Source organism: Pseudopipra pipra, chromosome 3, assembly GCF_036250125.1.
Source record: "Pseudopipra pipra isolate bDixPip1 chromosome 3, bDixPip1.hap1, whole genome shotgun sequence".
Lineage (NCBI taxonomy): Eukaryota > Metazoa > Chordata > Aves > Passeriformes > Pipridae > Pseudopipra > Pseudopipra pipra.
Window position 1 is genome coordinate 26,616,082 of NC_087551.1, and position 16,901 is coordinate 26,632,982.

Below are 16,901 nucleotides of genomic sequence, written 5' to 3' on the forward strand. Positions count from 1 at the left end.
CTGCTCAGTGGCAGTACAAAAGAATGTCTTGCCATCTCTGCTGAAGAAGTAAGTTCAGCTATGAGCTGCAATAGCACATGACCCTTTAGAGTAAGTTTCTAGTAGATTTACTGTAATGACTGTGACCTTCAGAATTATGCCAATGGTTTCCCTGTGGGGAAGTGTCAGGTCAATGGAACTTGATTTTCCAAAACTATGCATCAAATGCAGCTGGAATAAAAGGATCTTATTTACTCCATCTCAATTGCAGATTTTTTTTTCCCATATGAAAGTATAATTGAAATTTCTTTATTGAATATGTAACTCAAATTAAGGATAATCACAAACATTTACAGAATGCTGTATAAATCTACCACACTCTGCATGGCTGAAAAACTAGTTCTGCACTCAGTTTAGCAAAGAGCCTTCTTGTCTTCCTAAACCACTGCTTAAAGAAAGGTTATTGAGAGGGTATTCAGTCAACAATAGTTCTATCTCTGGGAATGCTGTAATGATTTTGCTCATCCATTACCCAGAGCAAGGATTAGCCTGAACTTCTGTGTGGTTTTTTTTTTTAAAGATGTATCAGACATCAATAGCAGAGAAAACAAAATGAAATCTACTGTCTGATTTACCCCGTATGAAACTGTCACACATTCATTAAAGGACACCCTGACCTGAGAGTGACCTTGACATTTATAAACTCAATTGAACTCGTGAGGTAACAGAGGAAAGTTAAATCTCTGTTGATCACATATCAAAAGGAGAACAGAGCACATTCACAGACTATATAAGGCACTACTGACAGTGGAACACAACTTAAAAATGCATTTTACCATTTGAAATACGATATGGAACACTTTCTGAAGCAGTTATATTATACATATAAAACACTCTAAAATATGAAAAGGACTTGTTATATTTCTAGGTAAGTATTACCTTGCATCTTGTTCTGTATAAACTAACTTAGTATGTTTCTGATAAGTGAAAGTGGTCATAAACACATTCTGGCATTTAAGGTTCTTCTGAGTTGTGTAATACAGAACATCATTTGCAGCCCATTCTGGAAAAAAAGACAAATGCATATCAAATTTGGAACAGCGGATACTATTACTGAGAGAAAATGGAGATCCTGGACATTGGACCCAATGCTGAAAAAGGTGGGTTGCAGCTGACATGAACTGAGGACAGCATTTCTACATCCTGCAGGGACTGGGGTAAGCTACAAAAAGCTTTTTCCCATGTTTTCTTTGAACACCACACAACAAGTATCTCATAACATATTAAAAAAAAAAGGCAGAGGACAATGTTATGGGGCCCAGTAACAGGAAGCTCTTGACCCTGTGGGGGTTCTGGAGGTAACAGGAAAATAGAAGATATGTGGCTGTTTAAAACTGAACAGAGAAAAAGAGGTTTACATGGAGTCAGCGAGATAATAAAGACAGCATAAGCTCTGCACTGCTGCATGTGACTGCACGCAAACCATTCAGAGAAAAGAGATGATGCATGTGCCCTGTGGGTACTGCTGAGATAAAAATTCTCCAGTTTTCTATGCCTGTATATGTGTTCACCAACATTAGAGATGTACAAATACAGGAACCTTGTTGTTCTGAAGTTCAGTAATCTGACTGATCCAGCCACGTTACTGCTATCTCTGTTGCTCCTACAGCCACCAGAATAACGTTTAACACTTATGCTTTAAAAAGTTATTGTATGTTGCCTTATATATAAATACTTTATATATAAATAATATAATATAAATAATTTTCAATGCAAAACCTGGGGAAGTACCACACTGAAGCAACACAAACAATTTGCTATCTGAAAAGTGATGTGGCTCCCAAGTGCACAGGTAGCTGAGGGTTCCCTATGAAGACAAGGCTTTAGAAGGGAAATCCAATTTCTTCTATAGCCTAGCATTTAAGAAATCAAGATGTAAATTTTCAAGAACTTCTGTTTCTCTCCCTGCTATTGCATCTCTCTCAGTACAAGCACATACTCTGCAAGTGGTCATAAGACCTAATTCTCTTCCTCATGATTGACACACCTCTGTACTTCATGATACGTCTGTACCTCACTCACACCTGACTAAATTTACAAAAGTAGTGTAATCTCTACAATTCTGATAGTCATCTTTTGTACTCTTATTATCTGCCATAATCTGTCATACCTACTGTGGACCTGTTGGTCTAGATTCTTCTGGACCTAGATAGATGTTCAAATCAAGTATAGTGTAAAACATCACTGGCAAATTTGCAGGCTCAGTTTTCAACAGGCATTTTAATCTTCAGTTGTGCAAACACAACACTAAATTCTTGTTGCTCTTCATTTTTATAACTAGGAAGTTTTACCTAGATTTTAGTTTCTTGCCCTGCCCAGGCAAATTGCTTTCTGTACTATATAAATTTGATGACATCCAAAAATATAATCCAAAATACAAGATGTGGAACACTGTATACATACTATTATACTCTTTCTGCTATATTCTTTAACATACTCTAAAAAGAGAAAGATTTCCCATTTGCTTCAGTTTACCTTTGCTTATTTTAAGAGCAGTGTAAACCTCTGTAATCTATTCTGAAAGACTGGCTGACTTCACTGGCCTCTGAACTGTGATCCACATCTGAGATTCCAGTTGAAATTCCAGCCGATACCCAACAGTAGGTGGTACTTTCACACTTTTTCAGCAAAGCCAATTGTCTACAGCTATCAATGACTTCACTTGTAGCTGTAATAGTTTATCAACTAGAACATTTCTCAAAAAAATCACAGTTATGTCAGTAAATTTTTAAAGCAGCATATTGAATTCAATAGAAAAAATTATATGTATGACTGTTCTAACACGTATAAATGATTGCTTTTACAATGAAGGAAATCTTGTATCAAGAAAGCAGTCCCTTTCACCCACATCAGATAACTTGTAATTGTGCAGTGTGAAAGAAATCATAAATAAGAAACAATTCAACAGCTATAGGATTAAAGGCTGCCTACTTTTTTTTTTTAATATTTTAATATTATTTGTAGACTAAGAAAAATGTTGTGTTACAAGCTGGTGTGATCCACAGGATATTTATAAGTAACTTACCAAAGCTAAATACACTTGGAATTACTTTTTTCACAACAGGAAAATGACCAAGTTTCATAATAACGCAGGTTGCTTCTTCAGAACTTTCACTTTTTAAGCTGATGGCCATGTATGTCTGATCTGGTGAAATTCTGATTCGTTGAATAAAGGCATCAGAAAAGCCAAGATCGTCAGTACTGAATAAAATGTCAACATTTCCTTCATCTACATAAAAAAAAAAAAGGCAAAAAATCCTGTAACTAAGACACTATCAAAATGAATGGTTGTTGTTAATGCTTGTATTTAACAAATCTGCCTGCAATATTCACAAGCATACTACTGGAATTTATCAACACCACATATCTGTCTTCCAAGATATTTACAAATGCACTTCATAAAACTAAACAAAAAATTCTACAGTTCCAGAAAAAAAAAAAAAGTCCTGTAGTTATTACTAAAAATATTTTAAAAGTGTAGATCCCGGCTTCTAGTAAACATATTGAATTTTACAGCTCAGATAGCAAAAGTGTGCTTGTTTTCAATAAATACAATTAGTAATTTTTTTCCACCCCCTCAGAAATACAAAAGCATGAATGTTTTTTTCTGTTTTCAAAATGTTTAATCAGGGCTATGAAAAGAAGTGACTTCTCTCTTTCCTCTCCAGCAACTTGCCTTAGTATCAATATATACTATTCTCTAACCGTCTTCACCTCCCCTTTTCAGATTCAAGATTCTAGAATTATTAATCAATCATTAAAGAATTGTATAAAAGTATTTTTAGTTATTTTGAGAAACAGAGAAACTCAGCTTTAATGTAACAAAAGAACACTAAGTGATACATGTACAACATTTTTAAGAATCCTGCTGTATTAGGAAGATAAATCCCTTACCAGCATCTGCTTTTGAAAGAAATATGCGGCCGTTCTCTTCAAAGTACACATTCTCTCCAAACCTCATCTGTTCAATACAAAACAAGCATGTTTCAAGTCCAACATATAGTTAGACTATTTCCTTAGAATCCCTGTATTCAGTCATTGTTCTGTAACACAGAACTGTACCATATACAAATGACAGAATATAGCACATATATTTGGTACTGAATAAGGAACTGCACGCATCACAAAGGTTCTTTCAAAGTTAGGGTACTAAAGCTTCCTGTACCTGCTTTAAATTTAACAAAAGCCTCAGATCACTGCAATTCTCTTGCAACTTACAACGTCTTGTATTCTTTATGCAAAAGTCAGATGATTATTGTATCTTTACTTGCTTTTGCTTATGGAGAAATTAAGGTAAATTCACTATCATAACAGGAATAAGCTGTTCTAAACACATGCTGCTACTACCCACAATTATTAAAATATTCAAAACTTCTACCATAAAATAATCAATAAATGAGCATTTTATAGAAGGAATGGCTTCACTGCTTTTTATTTGCAGTTAACAATGGGAAATGTATTTTTTGCCACTTACCCTTGGGCTTTCCGAATTGAATGTGTACTTGTTGTGAAATTCTTCTAGTTTTTCTTTGATTCTCTTTGTCATGGGTTTGTATATTGGTGAAATGTCATTCCAGTTTTCCTGCTCTGATTTCAGAAGATTCTTGTGCAAAAGCTCTGATGTTACTACGGATGTATTTTGCTTCCTTTTGGAGGAGATTCTTGTTCCTTCCTGATAAGTAAAGAAAGACAGCAATGGCCACAAGCCAGCACACTGTAGACCAATATGAATATACTGAGGCAGTATTTCCTGAGCTACAGACCCCAAACCAACTTTGCATTATTACAACAGTATGTGCCATTAAAAAGAAAAACCACAGTTGAGTTATGTTTTTATTGTAATTCTTCCTGATCTTTTTAAGAGGCATTGTCAAATGTGCTTTACTTGACACATTTATTGAAGTCTTCTCTTCAAAATTTAGGGTACTATTAATATATGCTCTTAATTGATTACAAGTAAATACATTTGCTCTTTTTCTAGAACTAGGTTTTAGTTAATTTTTATGGAATTCTATTATTTTTCCTTCTTCACTGGTGTTCTTTCATAATTTCCTGTCTTCAGAGTGTAATTTCTCATTTCCTTCCCTAGACAACAATACCATTCAAACCTCTGTCCCAGTACCTGGGAGTCCTTGTTCAGGTTCTTGCTCCACTTCCTCAAAAGTGTTAATATAAATGTTCATAAGGCGCAGAATGAAGCGGAGCAGTGAACTTATATGGGTTCTGCAACAATTTTATCAGGAATAAGTTTAAGGAACTGGTTTTCCATGCTACCTCATTGCCAACAAAGCTGTCTTCTATTGTAAAAATGTTAAAAATGTGTTAAAACTGCTAGAACAATGCTAATTCCTCTTGCATGATGTGAAATCTCACTTGATCAAGTAATAAGCTTAACAACATATATTACACTACATAACAATGCACAGATCATACAGAGTAGCATTTTCTAACACTCACTGTATGATATGAATGTGTCGAAGCCTAAAAAGCAGCCTATGCTTTATACCCCATCCTCACTTTGCATCAAGAACTGTTGGTTTGTTCCTAGTTTTTCTTCACAGATGCACGTGAATCAAAATCTGAACATTACAAGTAGACTTTGAAGGGAAAAGAAACTATTTGCTCCATTTACCAAACTCCCTGTGAACATAAAGCACATCATTGAGGCGTTAAGTGTGTCTGTTATTGGTTCAGACCAATGGGTCTCTCTCACCTGGTACATCAAATTGGAAGCGCAAGGCAAAGAAATAGTGAAAGCCCTTAGAGAACCTCTGGAGCAACTGTGCAATTGGTCAGGGTAAAGAAACTGCAGGATGCTCAAGTTGTACCACCTTCTTCCCAGTCACTGGAAAAACTGTTTTAAGAAAACACTATTCCTCAAACTAAATGTAACCAAATAAAAAACTCAGAGTGGCCATAAAGAGATACTTAGGAAAGCATAAGAATGGGACAAGCCAGATTATTTTCCTCAACAGGTATTTCCCCAGCCTTCAACAATTTTAGCTCAGGCATTTCCTGGGCTGAACGTGGTTTCTGGATATTTAAAAACTCTCTCTTCTGTATGTCTGATCTCCCCTTATACCTATTTCTCAAGCACAAGTCCTATGAGGAGAGGCTGAGGGAGCTGGGGTTGTTTAGCCTGGAGAAGAGGAGGCTCAGAGGAGACCTCATCACTCTCTACAACTCCCTGAAAGGAGGTTGTAGCCAGCTGGGGGTTGGTCTCTTCTCCCAGGCAACCAGCAGTAGGACAAGAGGGCATGGTCTTAAGCTGTGCCAGGGGAGGTTTCGGTTGGATATTAGGAAGAAATTTTTTACAAAGAGAGTAATCAGACATTGGAATGGGCTGCCCAGGGAGGTGGTTCATTCTCCGTCCCTGGAGATTTTTAAGATGAGACTGGATGTGGCACTTAGTGCCCTGGTCTAGTAACCATGGCAGTGTTGGATCAAGGGTTGGACTTGATGATCTCAGAGGTCTTTTCCAACCCGGATGATTCTATGATTCTATGTAAAATTTTAGCATCCACAACTTATTTTGGCAAGTTCCACTCTTTATGAATATTTTGATGATTGCTCTCCTTTTGTTTTCAGCAATTCCCATTGTATTTATCTGGAAATATTACACACAGCTGGTGGTCACAGTGTAGGGATATATTAAGGTGTTACTGTACACCTCCCTGCCTGGGGAAAAAACAGTAATCCAGAAACGTCTACATAGCAGAGGATCTCAGTAACAATCAGTTTGCAAACATTTGCTTCAAAGCAAACAGGCATAGCTTCCCTTCAGGTGAAAACCATCTGTTTGGTATCCTGAAACAGTGTCATAGACCAGCATTTGTAACTGTGTTAGTGAAGTGCCAATGAATAAACTGAACCACACATTCTCATCCATCCAGACTTCCTATATTCTTCTTGAAACATTTGTTTACATTTAAGACACAGACTTAGGAACTGTTTATGGTGACAAATAAAAGCAATTTTAGGACAACCCCACATCCATCTGAAAACATGTTTAAGATCAAATAAACCAAAACACAAATCTTTTAAAACAGTACTTATGCATTTGCATTATGCATATAAATCAGTTTCCAGGCTGTCATACTACAGTAAACTTTTATAATACATTTAGCAAAATCTGTATTAAAAATACTGGAACAGAAGACCTAAAATTATTTCAGATTGTTTTCTGACTCTGTGCATGACAGTTTTTTTTGAACCAGCTCACAGTGGTTAAGTATGGTGTCATCAGTTTGGATATTTTGCCTCTACACTAGCTGTCCCTGCAGTTTTCTCCTGACACTTTACCTGAACATTTCTGGAAGATACCATTTTTTTAAAAATCACTACGCCAGGAAGATCAATGAAAATGCAGCTTTACATCAAAGCAGCGCAGGAAAGTTTAACAACGGTACGTGTCTTTGAATGTAACTGATATCCTGGTATTTATCCCTCTGCACCAAATTCTCCAGGACAACTATGTTTCCTCAACATGTGAAAAGTATGGCTGGCTTCCTTAACAGATATGCCAAGGTGGTTGTTGACATTGAGTCTATACTTAAACAGCATACCTTGCAGGAAAAGAATCTCCATGGCAGAATGCTTCCAGATGGTGCGGTCCTGTGTGTGCATGTACATTCTGAACAGTTCAGGATGTGGCATTTTTTTGCTTTAATTTTACTACAAGGACATGTTGTTTGAAGATGGTTAATGCTAGAGTAGTACTTGACACTGAAGCTCAGCCCTTGGAGAAGATTTCGCAGTCCAACACAGGACATCATAACCTTCATTTCTTGATAGCCAACCTGAAATTTCTGAAAATCCCGAACTGCAGATCATTTACACTGTGTGTGAAAAAAACGTAACATAAACTGCAGGTAGAACTTCCTCTCTCACGGAAATGATATTGATTCATTAGGTAAATCATATGAGAAGACACAGTAAAACTTTGGCTGTTTCTTATCAACTGGTACCTGCAGTTTAACCAGCACGTTCCTGGCGGCTCAAGTTTAACTCCAGCGAAACTAGGAGGAGAATGAAAAGTGCAACTACACACCTTCAAGCGCTGAAGAACTCTGGGAGAGTTTGGAAAAGTCGAACCCACCCGCTCCCCATCATCCAACACCAAACCCACGCTCTCTCTCCAGAGGGTCTCTCGGCAGCAGGAGCTGACCCCGCCTGCGGGGGTCAGGCCCCACGTGTCCCCCCGGGGCCGGGGCCGCAGCAGCCGACGCGGCCCCGCTCACTCCAGCGCTGTCCCTCCCGCCGCGGCCCGCGCAAGGACTCGCCGTGGCTCTCCCGCTCCTCCTCCCGCTCCCGCTCCGCCGGGGCTGCCCGGGATAAGATGCCAGCCAGGCGGCAGCGCTCCTGGCTGGCACTGCCCGCAACCAAGATGGCGGCCGGGAGCTTCAGCGGCTCAGCCGCTGATGTCAGCGCGGGGACTCGGAGCCGCGGCGGGCGGGCTGGCGCGGGCCCTGGCGCGGCTGTCTCGGGTGGCTGCCTCGGGTGGCTGCCGTGCCACACACAGTCCCGTGCCCGGAGGCCACAGACGGCTTGTCTTGAGGCGCGCTCCCGCCCCCGCGGTGCCGGGCCTGGAGAACGCGGAACTCCTCGGCCGCTTAGAGCCCGGCTCAGCGCTGCCCCTAACAAAGATGGCCGCCCTCCTCCTCCTGCTCCATCGCTAGCCGGGCCGGTCCCGCAGCCGCTGGATGCTCGGTGGCGCGGCCCTGCCGGCCCGGCCAGTGCTCCCTCCCGCCGCGCCAGCTTCAGGCGCTCCCGCCGTGGCATGGCCGAGGCTGCCGGCTCCCCGCGCCGCCCCGCCGCGGGCAGGTGCGAGGGGAGCGGCGCGGGGGCGGCCCGAGCCCGCTGGCGGCTGCTCGGACAGGTAGGGGGAGCCCGCGGGCGGGAGGGGCTCCCGGCATGGCGGGGGGGCGGCGGCGCGGCCCGAGGGAGCGCAGGGGCTCTGGTCCCGCGGGCCGGGCTGTGGCCCTGGCGGGGCGCTGGTGCGGCGGGGGTGCGGAGCGCTGTCCGCAGCCCTGGCAGGAGGATTGCCGGCAACAGTACGGTGGGGTTTGCAAAGAGGTTTGCAGCCCTCTGCCTGGAAAATGTGGTAATAATAAAAATATGTACGTGTATATACGCACCCACGGCTCTGTGAAGAGAGGGGAAGTGGAGGGGCAGGTACCAGTCTCTTTCGTGAGCAGTGACAGGACGCGAGGAAGCTGCATGGAGCTGAGTCGGGAGGTTTAGGTTGGGAAAAGGTTCTAGAATAGGCTCCCCAGGGAAGTGGTCGCAGCACCAAGCCTGTCTGAGTTCAAGAAGCATTTGGACAATGCCTTCAGGATTCTTCGTCAGTCCTGCGCAGAACCAAGAGATGGATCCCTTCCAACTCAGGATATTCTGTGATTCTAAACTGTGCCTTAGATTCCCAAACAGTCCATGGCCAGTGTTAAGGGAGGAGGGCCAGCATCACATTGGCACCTTGTAGCCTGAGGGCACTACCTTGGGATTTTCAGGCCATGGTTTGACACTTTTCATCGATGCTGCTGTGGCTCGTTGTTGTGGGTTTTACCCCATTCCTGCTCTTTGCTCCCTGTTCCCCAAATTGCCTTTCATGGGAAGCGGGGGCGAGACCCCACTCACCTGGCAGTGAAAACTGCACTTTGCTGAGGCTGGCTGGGCCATGCCTGGAGGAAGATGAGGAGGAAGAAGGAGCAAGTGGTGACACCTGTGCTGTGGTGTCAGCAGCTTCTCAGCTCCAGCCTTCCATACTGTTTTAGACCCTTTAGGAGTTCTGCAAGGTTGGAGAGGATTCCTCTGCAGATAAGCGTATGTGTAAAGGCTTAAAAAAAACGGATCAGCTTAATTAGTTGTTATTGTTATGGGATTTGATATTTACAGCCTTAATCAAATGTTTAGTTCTCTGCAAATGCACACCTGGAGCTGCCCATTGGCAGCTCTCCCTGAGAAGGTGGGTTGAAAGGGCCACCTGGCTGCAGCTGGGTAACGGAGTGAGAGGCCTGAGGGCATCAATATTCCATTCTATATGTGGTTTTGGTTTGTAGATTTGCCGATCCTGTTCAACAGGACCAAATTCTGTTTTATTATACTCTAAAGCAGGAAATGTCAAAGTTACTGGTAGGAATATCAGGTTTGTCTTTGTAGGTTTCTGTTCTAGCAGGCTGTGTAAGCTGACCTCTGTGGCTATACTAGCTATTACTTGTTTTCAACATATACTGTCTTTGGCATATTCCTGTCTCTTAAAAATCACGTGGAGCTTTTCATAACAACAGAATGGGATTGTGGAAGGGTGCGTGTAGGTATTTGGGGAGAAGGCTTCTGTTTCTTCCTCAAACTACTTGTATCTGTGACCTTTCCCTCTACAGATTCCCTGGGTTTTCCCATGTTCTTTAGCTTTTCTTTTGATTTTTGTATGGTACAATGAGCAAAGATCAATTTAATCTTACTGGTACATCTGAAGTAAAAATCAGTTATGCACTCTTTACTACAGAAGTGCTCAGATCTATCTATGGATTGGAAGAAGGTATCAAATGGATTGGAAGAAGGTATCAACCTCCTTTTATATCCATCTTTAAAGGAGCACTGTCAAAGTGTTTCTTACAGTGCTTTTAAAAACACATTTCATACTGCTTATAATAGTGGCTTATGTGAAATCAGTTCTGTGGTGTGTTTATATATTGAATTTGCTTTCATTCAATGCACACACAAATTGATTTACTATGGTAAGGATGCTTGAGTGCCTGCTCGCTGATTTAATTAAGAAAAAAGCCCTTTTATGAGGTATCCTATGAAGCTAGCATAAAGAACCAGAGGTTTGCATAATTACCTATGTGTTCTTTATCAATAAAATGTTTTATGTATGTAGTGAGTTTGAAGTTTGGCAACATTTTTAAACTTAGCCTGTCAGAATCAAGAAAAATATTTTTTGCATTCAATCAGTGCTAAGGGAAGTTAGCCATTCATTTGAAAATGCATTTGAAAATAACAGGAGTAAATTCTCTAAGGCTGTTTTTTGAGTTCTGCCAGTGTGTGCAACTGATGGCATTATCCAGTCTGTAGTTTTTAGCAACAAAGTTAGAGAAATAGGCATGCATTAGGTTACTCCCTATATGTATGTTTGGCTTGCCATTGCTTTAAAGCAGCCCCCAAACAACACGCTTGTCTGAAAATTAGGTCTTGATGGTTTTCTTTAGTTGTCAAGACGGACCATTTTGTTTCCAGGCCTGCTGCTATTACATGAAGGTCTTAATTTTGCTGGTCTTTTAATTGCTGGTCTGTTTTGATATTTTTGCCATTTCCTTCATATATGTATTTTTGCTCATGTGGTACAGAAGTACAAAGTAGTGTGGACAGCACACAGCCGTTTTTCATACTTTGTTGAAAATGCCTGTGCCTTTCATATGCTGAGACCTGCCAATGGATCCAAAAGCAGTAAGCTTGATGCCTCAAACCTGCTGTTAGTTTCTAACAGCGTAGCAAACACAGTGATTCTCCTCACATATGTAGTACTTCAAAGTATCCTACAAAATAAGAGGTCGTGGCCTCAAATTGTAAGGCTGTTGAATGCGAGTGCATTTTCATTTAAAGCATGTTGACAGAGGTTGGATACAGCAAAAAAATCAGTGACCCGTTATTTTTTGTACACATCCTGTATGCAAAGCTTCCATTTCAAGTTTCATAATTCTGAGAGCTGTTTCTCATTTGATTTATCTCTAGTTGGCAAAAATCTGTAAATTGCGATGCTGTCCTACTCAATGGAGCTATTCTTGTACCTCTGTCAATTTATAGTTATGACTTTATTTTCTGCTCTGGTTTTGGTGTTTAGTTTTTTTTTTTCATCACTGTGGACTGCATATGCACCTTAATTTTAAAAATGCAATGGCAATTATTTATGTATTCTGTCCAATGTTAGGAGAAAAGTTAAATCCAGGATATCTCTCCTTCCACATCAATGACCCAAGGAATAAGTCTTTTTGTCTGGCAGGGAAGTGCTGGCTGTGTTATCTGTTCTGTGCAATGACACAGCTCAAACAGGCAGGATGCCAGGTTTTCCTGCACAGGTTGATACTTTACTCCCTGAGGATGGCTGAGTGCAGCAGACTATGCAGGAAGAGAGTCCATGTTTTCACTTTCCCGAACAAGTGTTGTAATCATTTATGAAATGCAAATGACCACGTTATGTCTCTGCCACTGCCTTGAATTCTTCTGTCTCTTAGCACTGAACTTGGTGCTGTGAGTGTATTTTGGGGCTCACATAAGGGCTGACTCATGCATCAGTCCCGTTATGGGGGCCTGGTAGGGGAATACACCATTGTGGTGTCTGTAACTTTGAGGCTTGGTACAGGTGGCAAGTTTCTCAACTCGGGCAGCTTTGACAGCAATTTGGCAAATGTGCAGCAGACAACTTGTAAGGTAGGAGGTGGTCTGCCAGGGAAACACATAGTGCTCAGACACCAGAGGATCATGTTTTGGGTTTAGCTATTTAGATTCTAGAGATGATACTCTTGCTTAATTTTTTTTTTCTCTCCCTCTATAGGAACAGTGAGTGGCACAGAAATTTCTTGGTGAGGGCACTGCTTGGACTGTGAAAATTTGTGAAATGAGAGGATGGGGAGAACCTGGTTTGCCCCTCTAATTTTTGCATGGGTCTGCTGGAGCAGGAGTTAAAAAAGCAAATGTACTGTGTACTTCTAAACACAGTACATTTGCTTTACAGTTATTGAAACATAATTCATAACCCATTCCCTTGACCCTTACCATTAATACTATTGTTATTTTTTTCAGGCTTGATGTACTTGGAGTAGGTTTTTGTAACTATTAGCTGATAGCATAGCCATTATGGTTTGCCTCTTTACTTAAAGAGGCCTCTGTTTGTTCTTTTCTTTGAAGTTTTATTCTTAACGTTTAACTTGTTCCTCATTTCAAAGGTTCTGAAGAAAAAGCACTTGAAAGATGTGCATCTCCAACAAGTATCTGTAAGAAGGTTTGCATCCTTCAATCTCTTTTCAGTAGAGGACCAGAATATGGAAGAGGAAACTGGGACCTGGGTTCAATATAAAAGCATCTTTTATCCCGAGTATAGTGTGTCCTTAAGGTAAGCATTGTTAGAGTTTTGAGTACTTTCTAAGATCTCAAATGGGCCTCAAATATAAAACTCATTAATCCTTCTTCCAGCGTTTTTTGTAACTAGGGCATGGTTTACAGATAAACTGTTAGATGTTATTTTTAGTTTTTTGTTATAGTAAGCAACTTGTCTGATTTTTTTTTTTCTTTTTTTTCCTTTGGTACATTTCACTGAAGTGGCAGAACTTCACTGAAAATACTAATGATTGTAGCTAAACCAAGAGCATTTATTTTATATTTTTAATAGCTTTCTGTTTTGACATTCTTCAGATATAAATAGGATGTAGAAAAACTTGAGCACATTTATGTGTAGTCTTAATAAAAATTTTAATGACATGATGTTATTCATAAAGTCCTAAAATCTTTTTGGTAATGATCTGTATTTTATTGAGCTTTCTTCTTAACAGTCCTTGTAAAACTCAATGTTAATTTGGAAGCCAATTTTCAAAATGAAAGAATAAAAACTTCCCCTTCCAACAAAATAATATATAGGTAATGAAGAAATCTGGTTTATATGAGAGCAGGTCAAAGAAACAAAGATATTTGTGTTGAAGAAACTAACAATAAAAAAATCCACACGCAAACAAACAAACAAAATCACAGAAACCTGGCCCTCCCACCTCTGCAAAACCCTCTCAAGGAATGTTAATGGATTCCCAGTAACTTTGTTTATAAGTCCCATTCATTACTATGTTTGTGGGGGGTTTGTTGTTTTTCTTTTCTTTTCTTCTACTTTGTTCTTCTTTTCCCTGTTCAGTTTTGTGTGTATCTACCACTAGGTTTTGCCTTAACAGGTATCACTGCAACAGTAACTTAAGCACCCCTAAATTGCTACTTGTTTTGCAGCCTCTAAGTGGCTCTCTTGGAGTGTGGGATTTTGCATTCTCTGCACAGTGGAGTCTGTTCTGGAGAAGTGTGGTTTTTTTTACCTGGGACCTTTAAATTAAAGTCAATCATAGAAACTAAGATTTAACACAAACAAGTGGCTATCATTAAACTGTGACATTTTTGCAAGGTTATAAGATGAAACAACAAGAAAAACAAACCAAACTAAACCAACCCCACAATGCTACATGCAGGTCATTTTAAATTTGCATCTGGGTGTAAAGTCAAGTACAAAATTGTTTAGAGCTTTATAAAGTCTTAATTTTCCATTTTCTGAGATTACACTTATTGATGTTAGAAGGGTTCAAGAGATAACTTTTTCATTGAAAAATACTGTTGTGTGTAATAGAAGTAGGTACAGTGTTTTTCCATGTGTAAACTTCTCCTCTAAACTGCCACGGAATGCTGTGTACTAATTCAAATGCTCACAAGCTACATAATCTCTTTGTGCAGTTTATTTCTTGATTTTAGGTCTTCAGAGGCACACGCTGGTGATAGGAAATGCACAGTGTTTAGGTAGAATTTGGGCTGAACAAGGCTGCAGTCCTTTGCACTGTAGCCCTGAACTCCTTCAGTCAGTCTCCTTAGTTCACTGCCATGGTTTACAACACTTGGTGCCACTTGGCTGATTTATTAGTTCTAGAGTTTTAAAGTAGGAGATGAGCTAGGGTTCACCTGTGCTGACAGTGCAAAAGCAATGTCAGGCTGCTCTTGCTCTGCCATTGATAGTTGTGTACTTCTGTTTCCACCACTTCCTATGCCACCATTTCATTTTGTATTGTGTATTTGTCTAATAGTGGCTTCATTGATAATAGGACACAGCTCAAACTGTAGACTGCAAAAACCCATGTTTATTTATGCATTCTCTTATTGTGTTCCTCTGATTTTGTCCAATGGAAGTGTTTAGTTTCTGTGCTGCAGCAGAGTCACATTGCCTTTCAAAAACTGAATATTGCAAAGAATATTGTCTTCTGGTGGGAATTTTTATGTTATGTTTTCCCGCATTTTGTTCCCTTTCAAAAGAAATTCAGTGACCCAGAAAAATGATAATCACTGATTGTTTTAGGAATAATGATCAGAACTTACTCTTCTATATTAAAATGTTTTTTCCATACTAAGGCAGTGGCAATAGATAGAGTATAATAATTATTTCAGAATATTGCAGGATGGTGAAGAAGGGAAGGAGAAAATACTCCCTGTGTATTTTGCCAGGGAAAAAGTATAAATAGCCTGCAAAAAAATCCTCGTTACCTGGAGTCTGTGTTAAATAAGGTTTCTTCCCTGTTTTTGCAGAAGCAGTAATTTAAGGGGATAAGCATAACAGTTTAACATACATAATAGAGCAACAGTTCTTATTGCTGAAAACTTACATATCTAGAAGATAAGAAGTCTTGGAGTAAGTGTTCTTGGATCTTTGGGAACTGATCATGTCTTGGAAGCTTAAGGGTTCTCTGAATATCTGACAGTTTTCCCCTAATTTTCCTCCTTCCGTTGACAAAATATTATTTATTATAATATTAAACAGTAGAAACAATTTTAACAAGAGCACATTATTAACAATAACTTCAGTCAGGTAAATCCTAAACAGCATGCTTGAATAGGAGAGCCTTTATATATCTTTTTGTGAGGAAAAAAAATATTACTATGGCCCCTCTAAAATCTTGACAAAAGTGCTTTTGAATTTTCATCTACATATGTTTTCCTTATGCATTAGCATCTTCTTGGGAGAGCTCATTGCATATGTTGGATGTTAAAAGGGTTGTCAGATAATATCTTGACAAGACTAAATACTTAGGAAAGTTCATAAGGTTGGTAGTGGCTTATGGCAAAGAGTATAAAGGTCAAGCTATATCAGTTCAAGGGCTATCAAAACTGATCAAATTGTATATTCAGATATGCTATGACCTAGCTGGAATTACTGCTCCAGAGGGACTTGAGACCACTTTGTCAGGCAAATAGAAGCTTTGAGAGGAACTACCAGTCATGTGCATGCTTTTCTGAACTTTGTTGTTTTAGTAAGCTGCTGTTTTTCTAACCAAATTCAGATTGGATCCACATTTGGGATCATGCCATGTTTTTCTGTCACTAGTTTATTTTTTGGACCATTCTTAAAAACAAATCTTCCAAAGCAGGAAGTCTGAAGCACCAATATAAGGCAATTTTTGCTTCAAAAATTTAAGTTGAATTTGTATACCATTTTGACTAGATCCTTGAAATGACAATATCATTGACTCATTTTAGAAATTCCTGTAACTCTTATAGTTAAACAATGATCTTTAGTGTGCTTAATGAAATGTAGACCCATAATACATGTTGGAAAGTGGTCTCCTGAAGTTTGTATAGGTACTAAGGAGCTTCACAGTAGCTCTGGGATATCAAAAGGAGTGTCTGATGAGTGTGGGGTTTTGTTAGCAGTGAAAGGTGTTTCAAAATTTAATTTCTTGTGTTATAATCCAGAATCACATTCAATTAATCTTTCGTCATTTGGATTTGTACAGTATCTGATATTCCTACACACTAAGTCTTTGTCTTGTTGTGAATTGGGTGGCTATGTACATGAAATTGCTCTCTAGTGTTGTTTGCAATTAATGTTAGTTAAAAAATAAATCCCTGAATTGTCAGGAAGTCAGCCTCAGAATCAGGTTGAATGTTTATATTAGTCTAGCATGGAGAATGTAGATGTGTTCAGTCCAAGCTGGTATCTTTTTGCAGGCTTCGCATTCAGAGTTAGATAGAGTAAACTGAAGTAATCTAGTCTGCAGGTGAAAATATAGACCTCATTTTCAGTGAAATTTCTTCTGAGTTTAATGTGGAAAAAGGTATTTTTATTACAGATGTCA

The 16,901-nt window shown here is 39.6% G+C and overlaps 2 protein-coding genes across 6 annotated transcripts in view; one reads left to right on the forward strand and one right to left on the reverse strand.

The window, feature by feature from the left end:
* Positions 1–9,275, reverse strand: part of PREPL (prolyl endopeptidase like) — a 22,334-nt gene extending 13,059 nt beyond the window's left edge. For 2 of the 5 annotated variants that reach the window (XR_010429003.1, XM_064648380.1), the window contains exons 1-6: positions 9,177–9,275; positions 7,605–7,847; positions 4,514–4,711; positions 3,934–4,000; positions 3,065–3,268; positions 919–1,042 (exon numbers count right to left, since the gene is read on the reverse strand). Coding sequence is in view for 4 of the 5 variants with exons in the window: in XM_064648380.1 (XP_064504450.1) it covers positions 919–1,042; positions 3,065–3,268; positions 3,934–4,000; positions 4,514–4,711; positions 7,605–7,847; positions 9,177–9,260 (920 nt within the window). In the remaining variant the exon portion in view is untranslated. Of the gene's footprint in view, positions 1–918; positions 1,043–3,064; positions 3,269–3,933; positions 4,001–4,513; positions 4,712–7,604; positions 7,878–8,006; positions 8,162–9,176 lie in introns of those variants that run through there. The other 3 variants (XM_064648382.1, XM_064648381.1, XM_064648383.1) reach the window with 3 other exon arrangements.
* Positions 8,355–16,901, forward strand: part of CAMKMT (calmodulin-lysine N-methyltransferase) — a 216,209-nt gene continuing 207,662 nt past the window's right edge. Inside the window, exons 1-2 of the mRNA XM_064648385.1 lie at positions 8,355–8,917; positions 12,981–13,147. Of these exons, the coding sequence (XP_064504455.1) occupies positions 8,378–8,917; positions 12,981–13,147 (707 nt within the window). The 5' untranslated portion in view covers positions 8,355–8,377. The remainder of the gene's footprint in view (positions 8,918–12,980; positions 13,148–16,901) is intronic.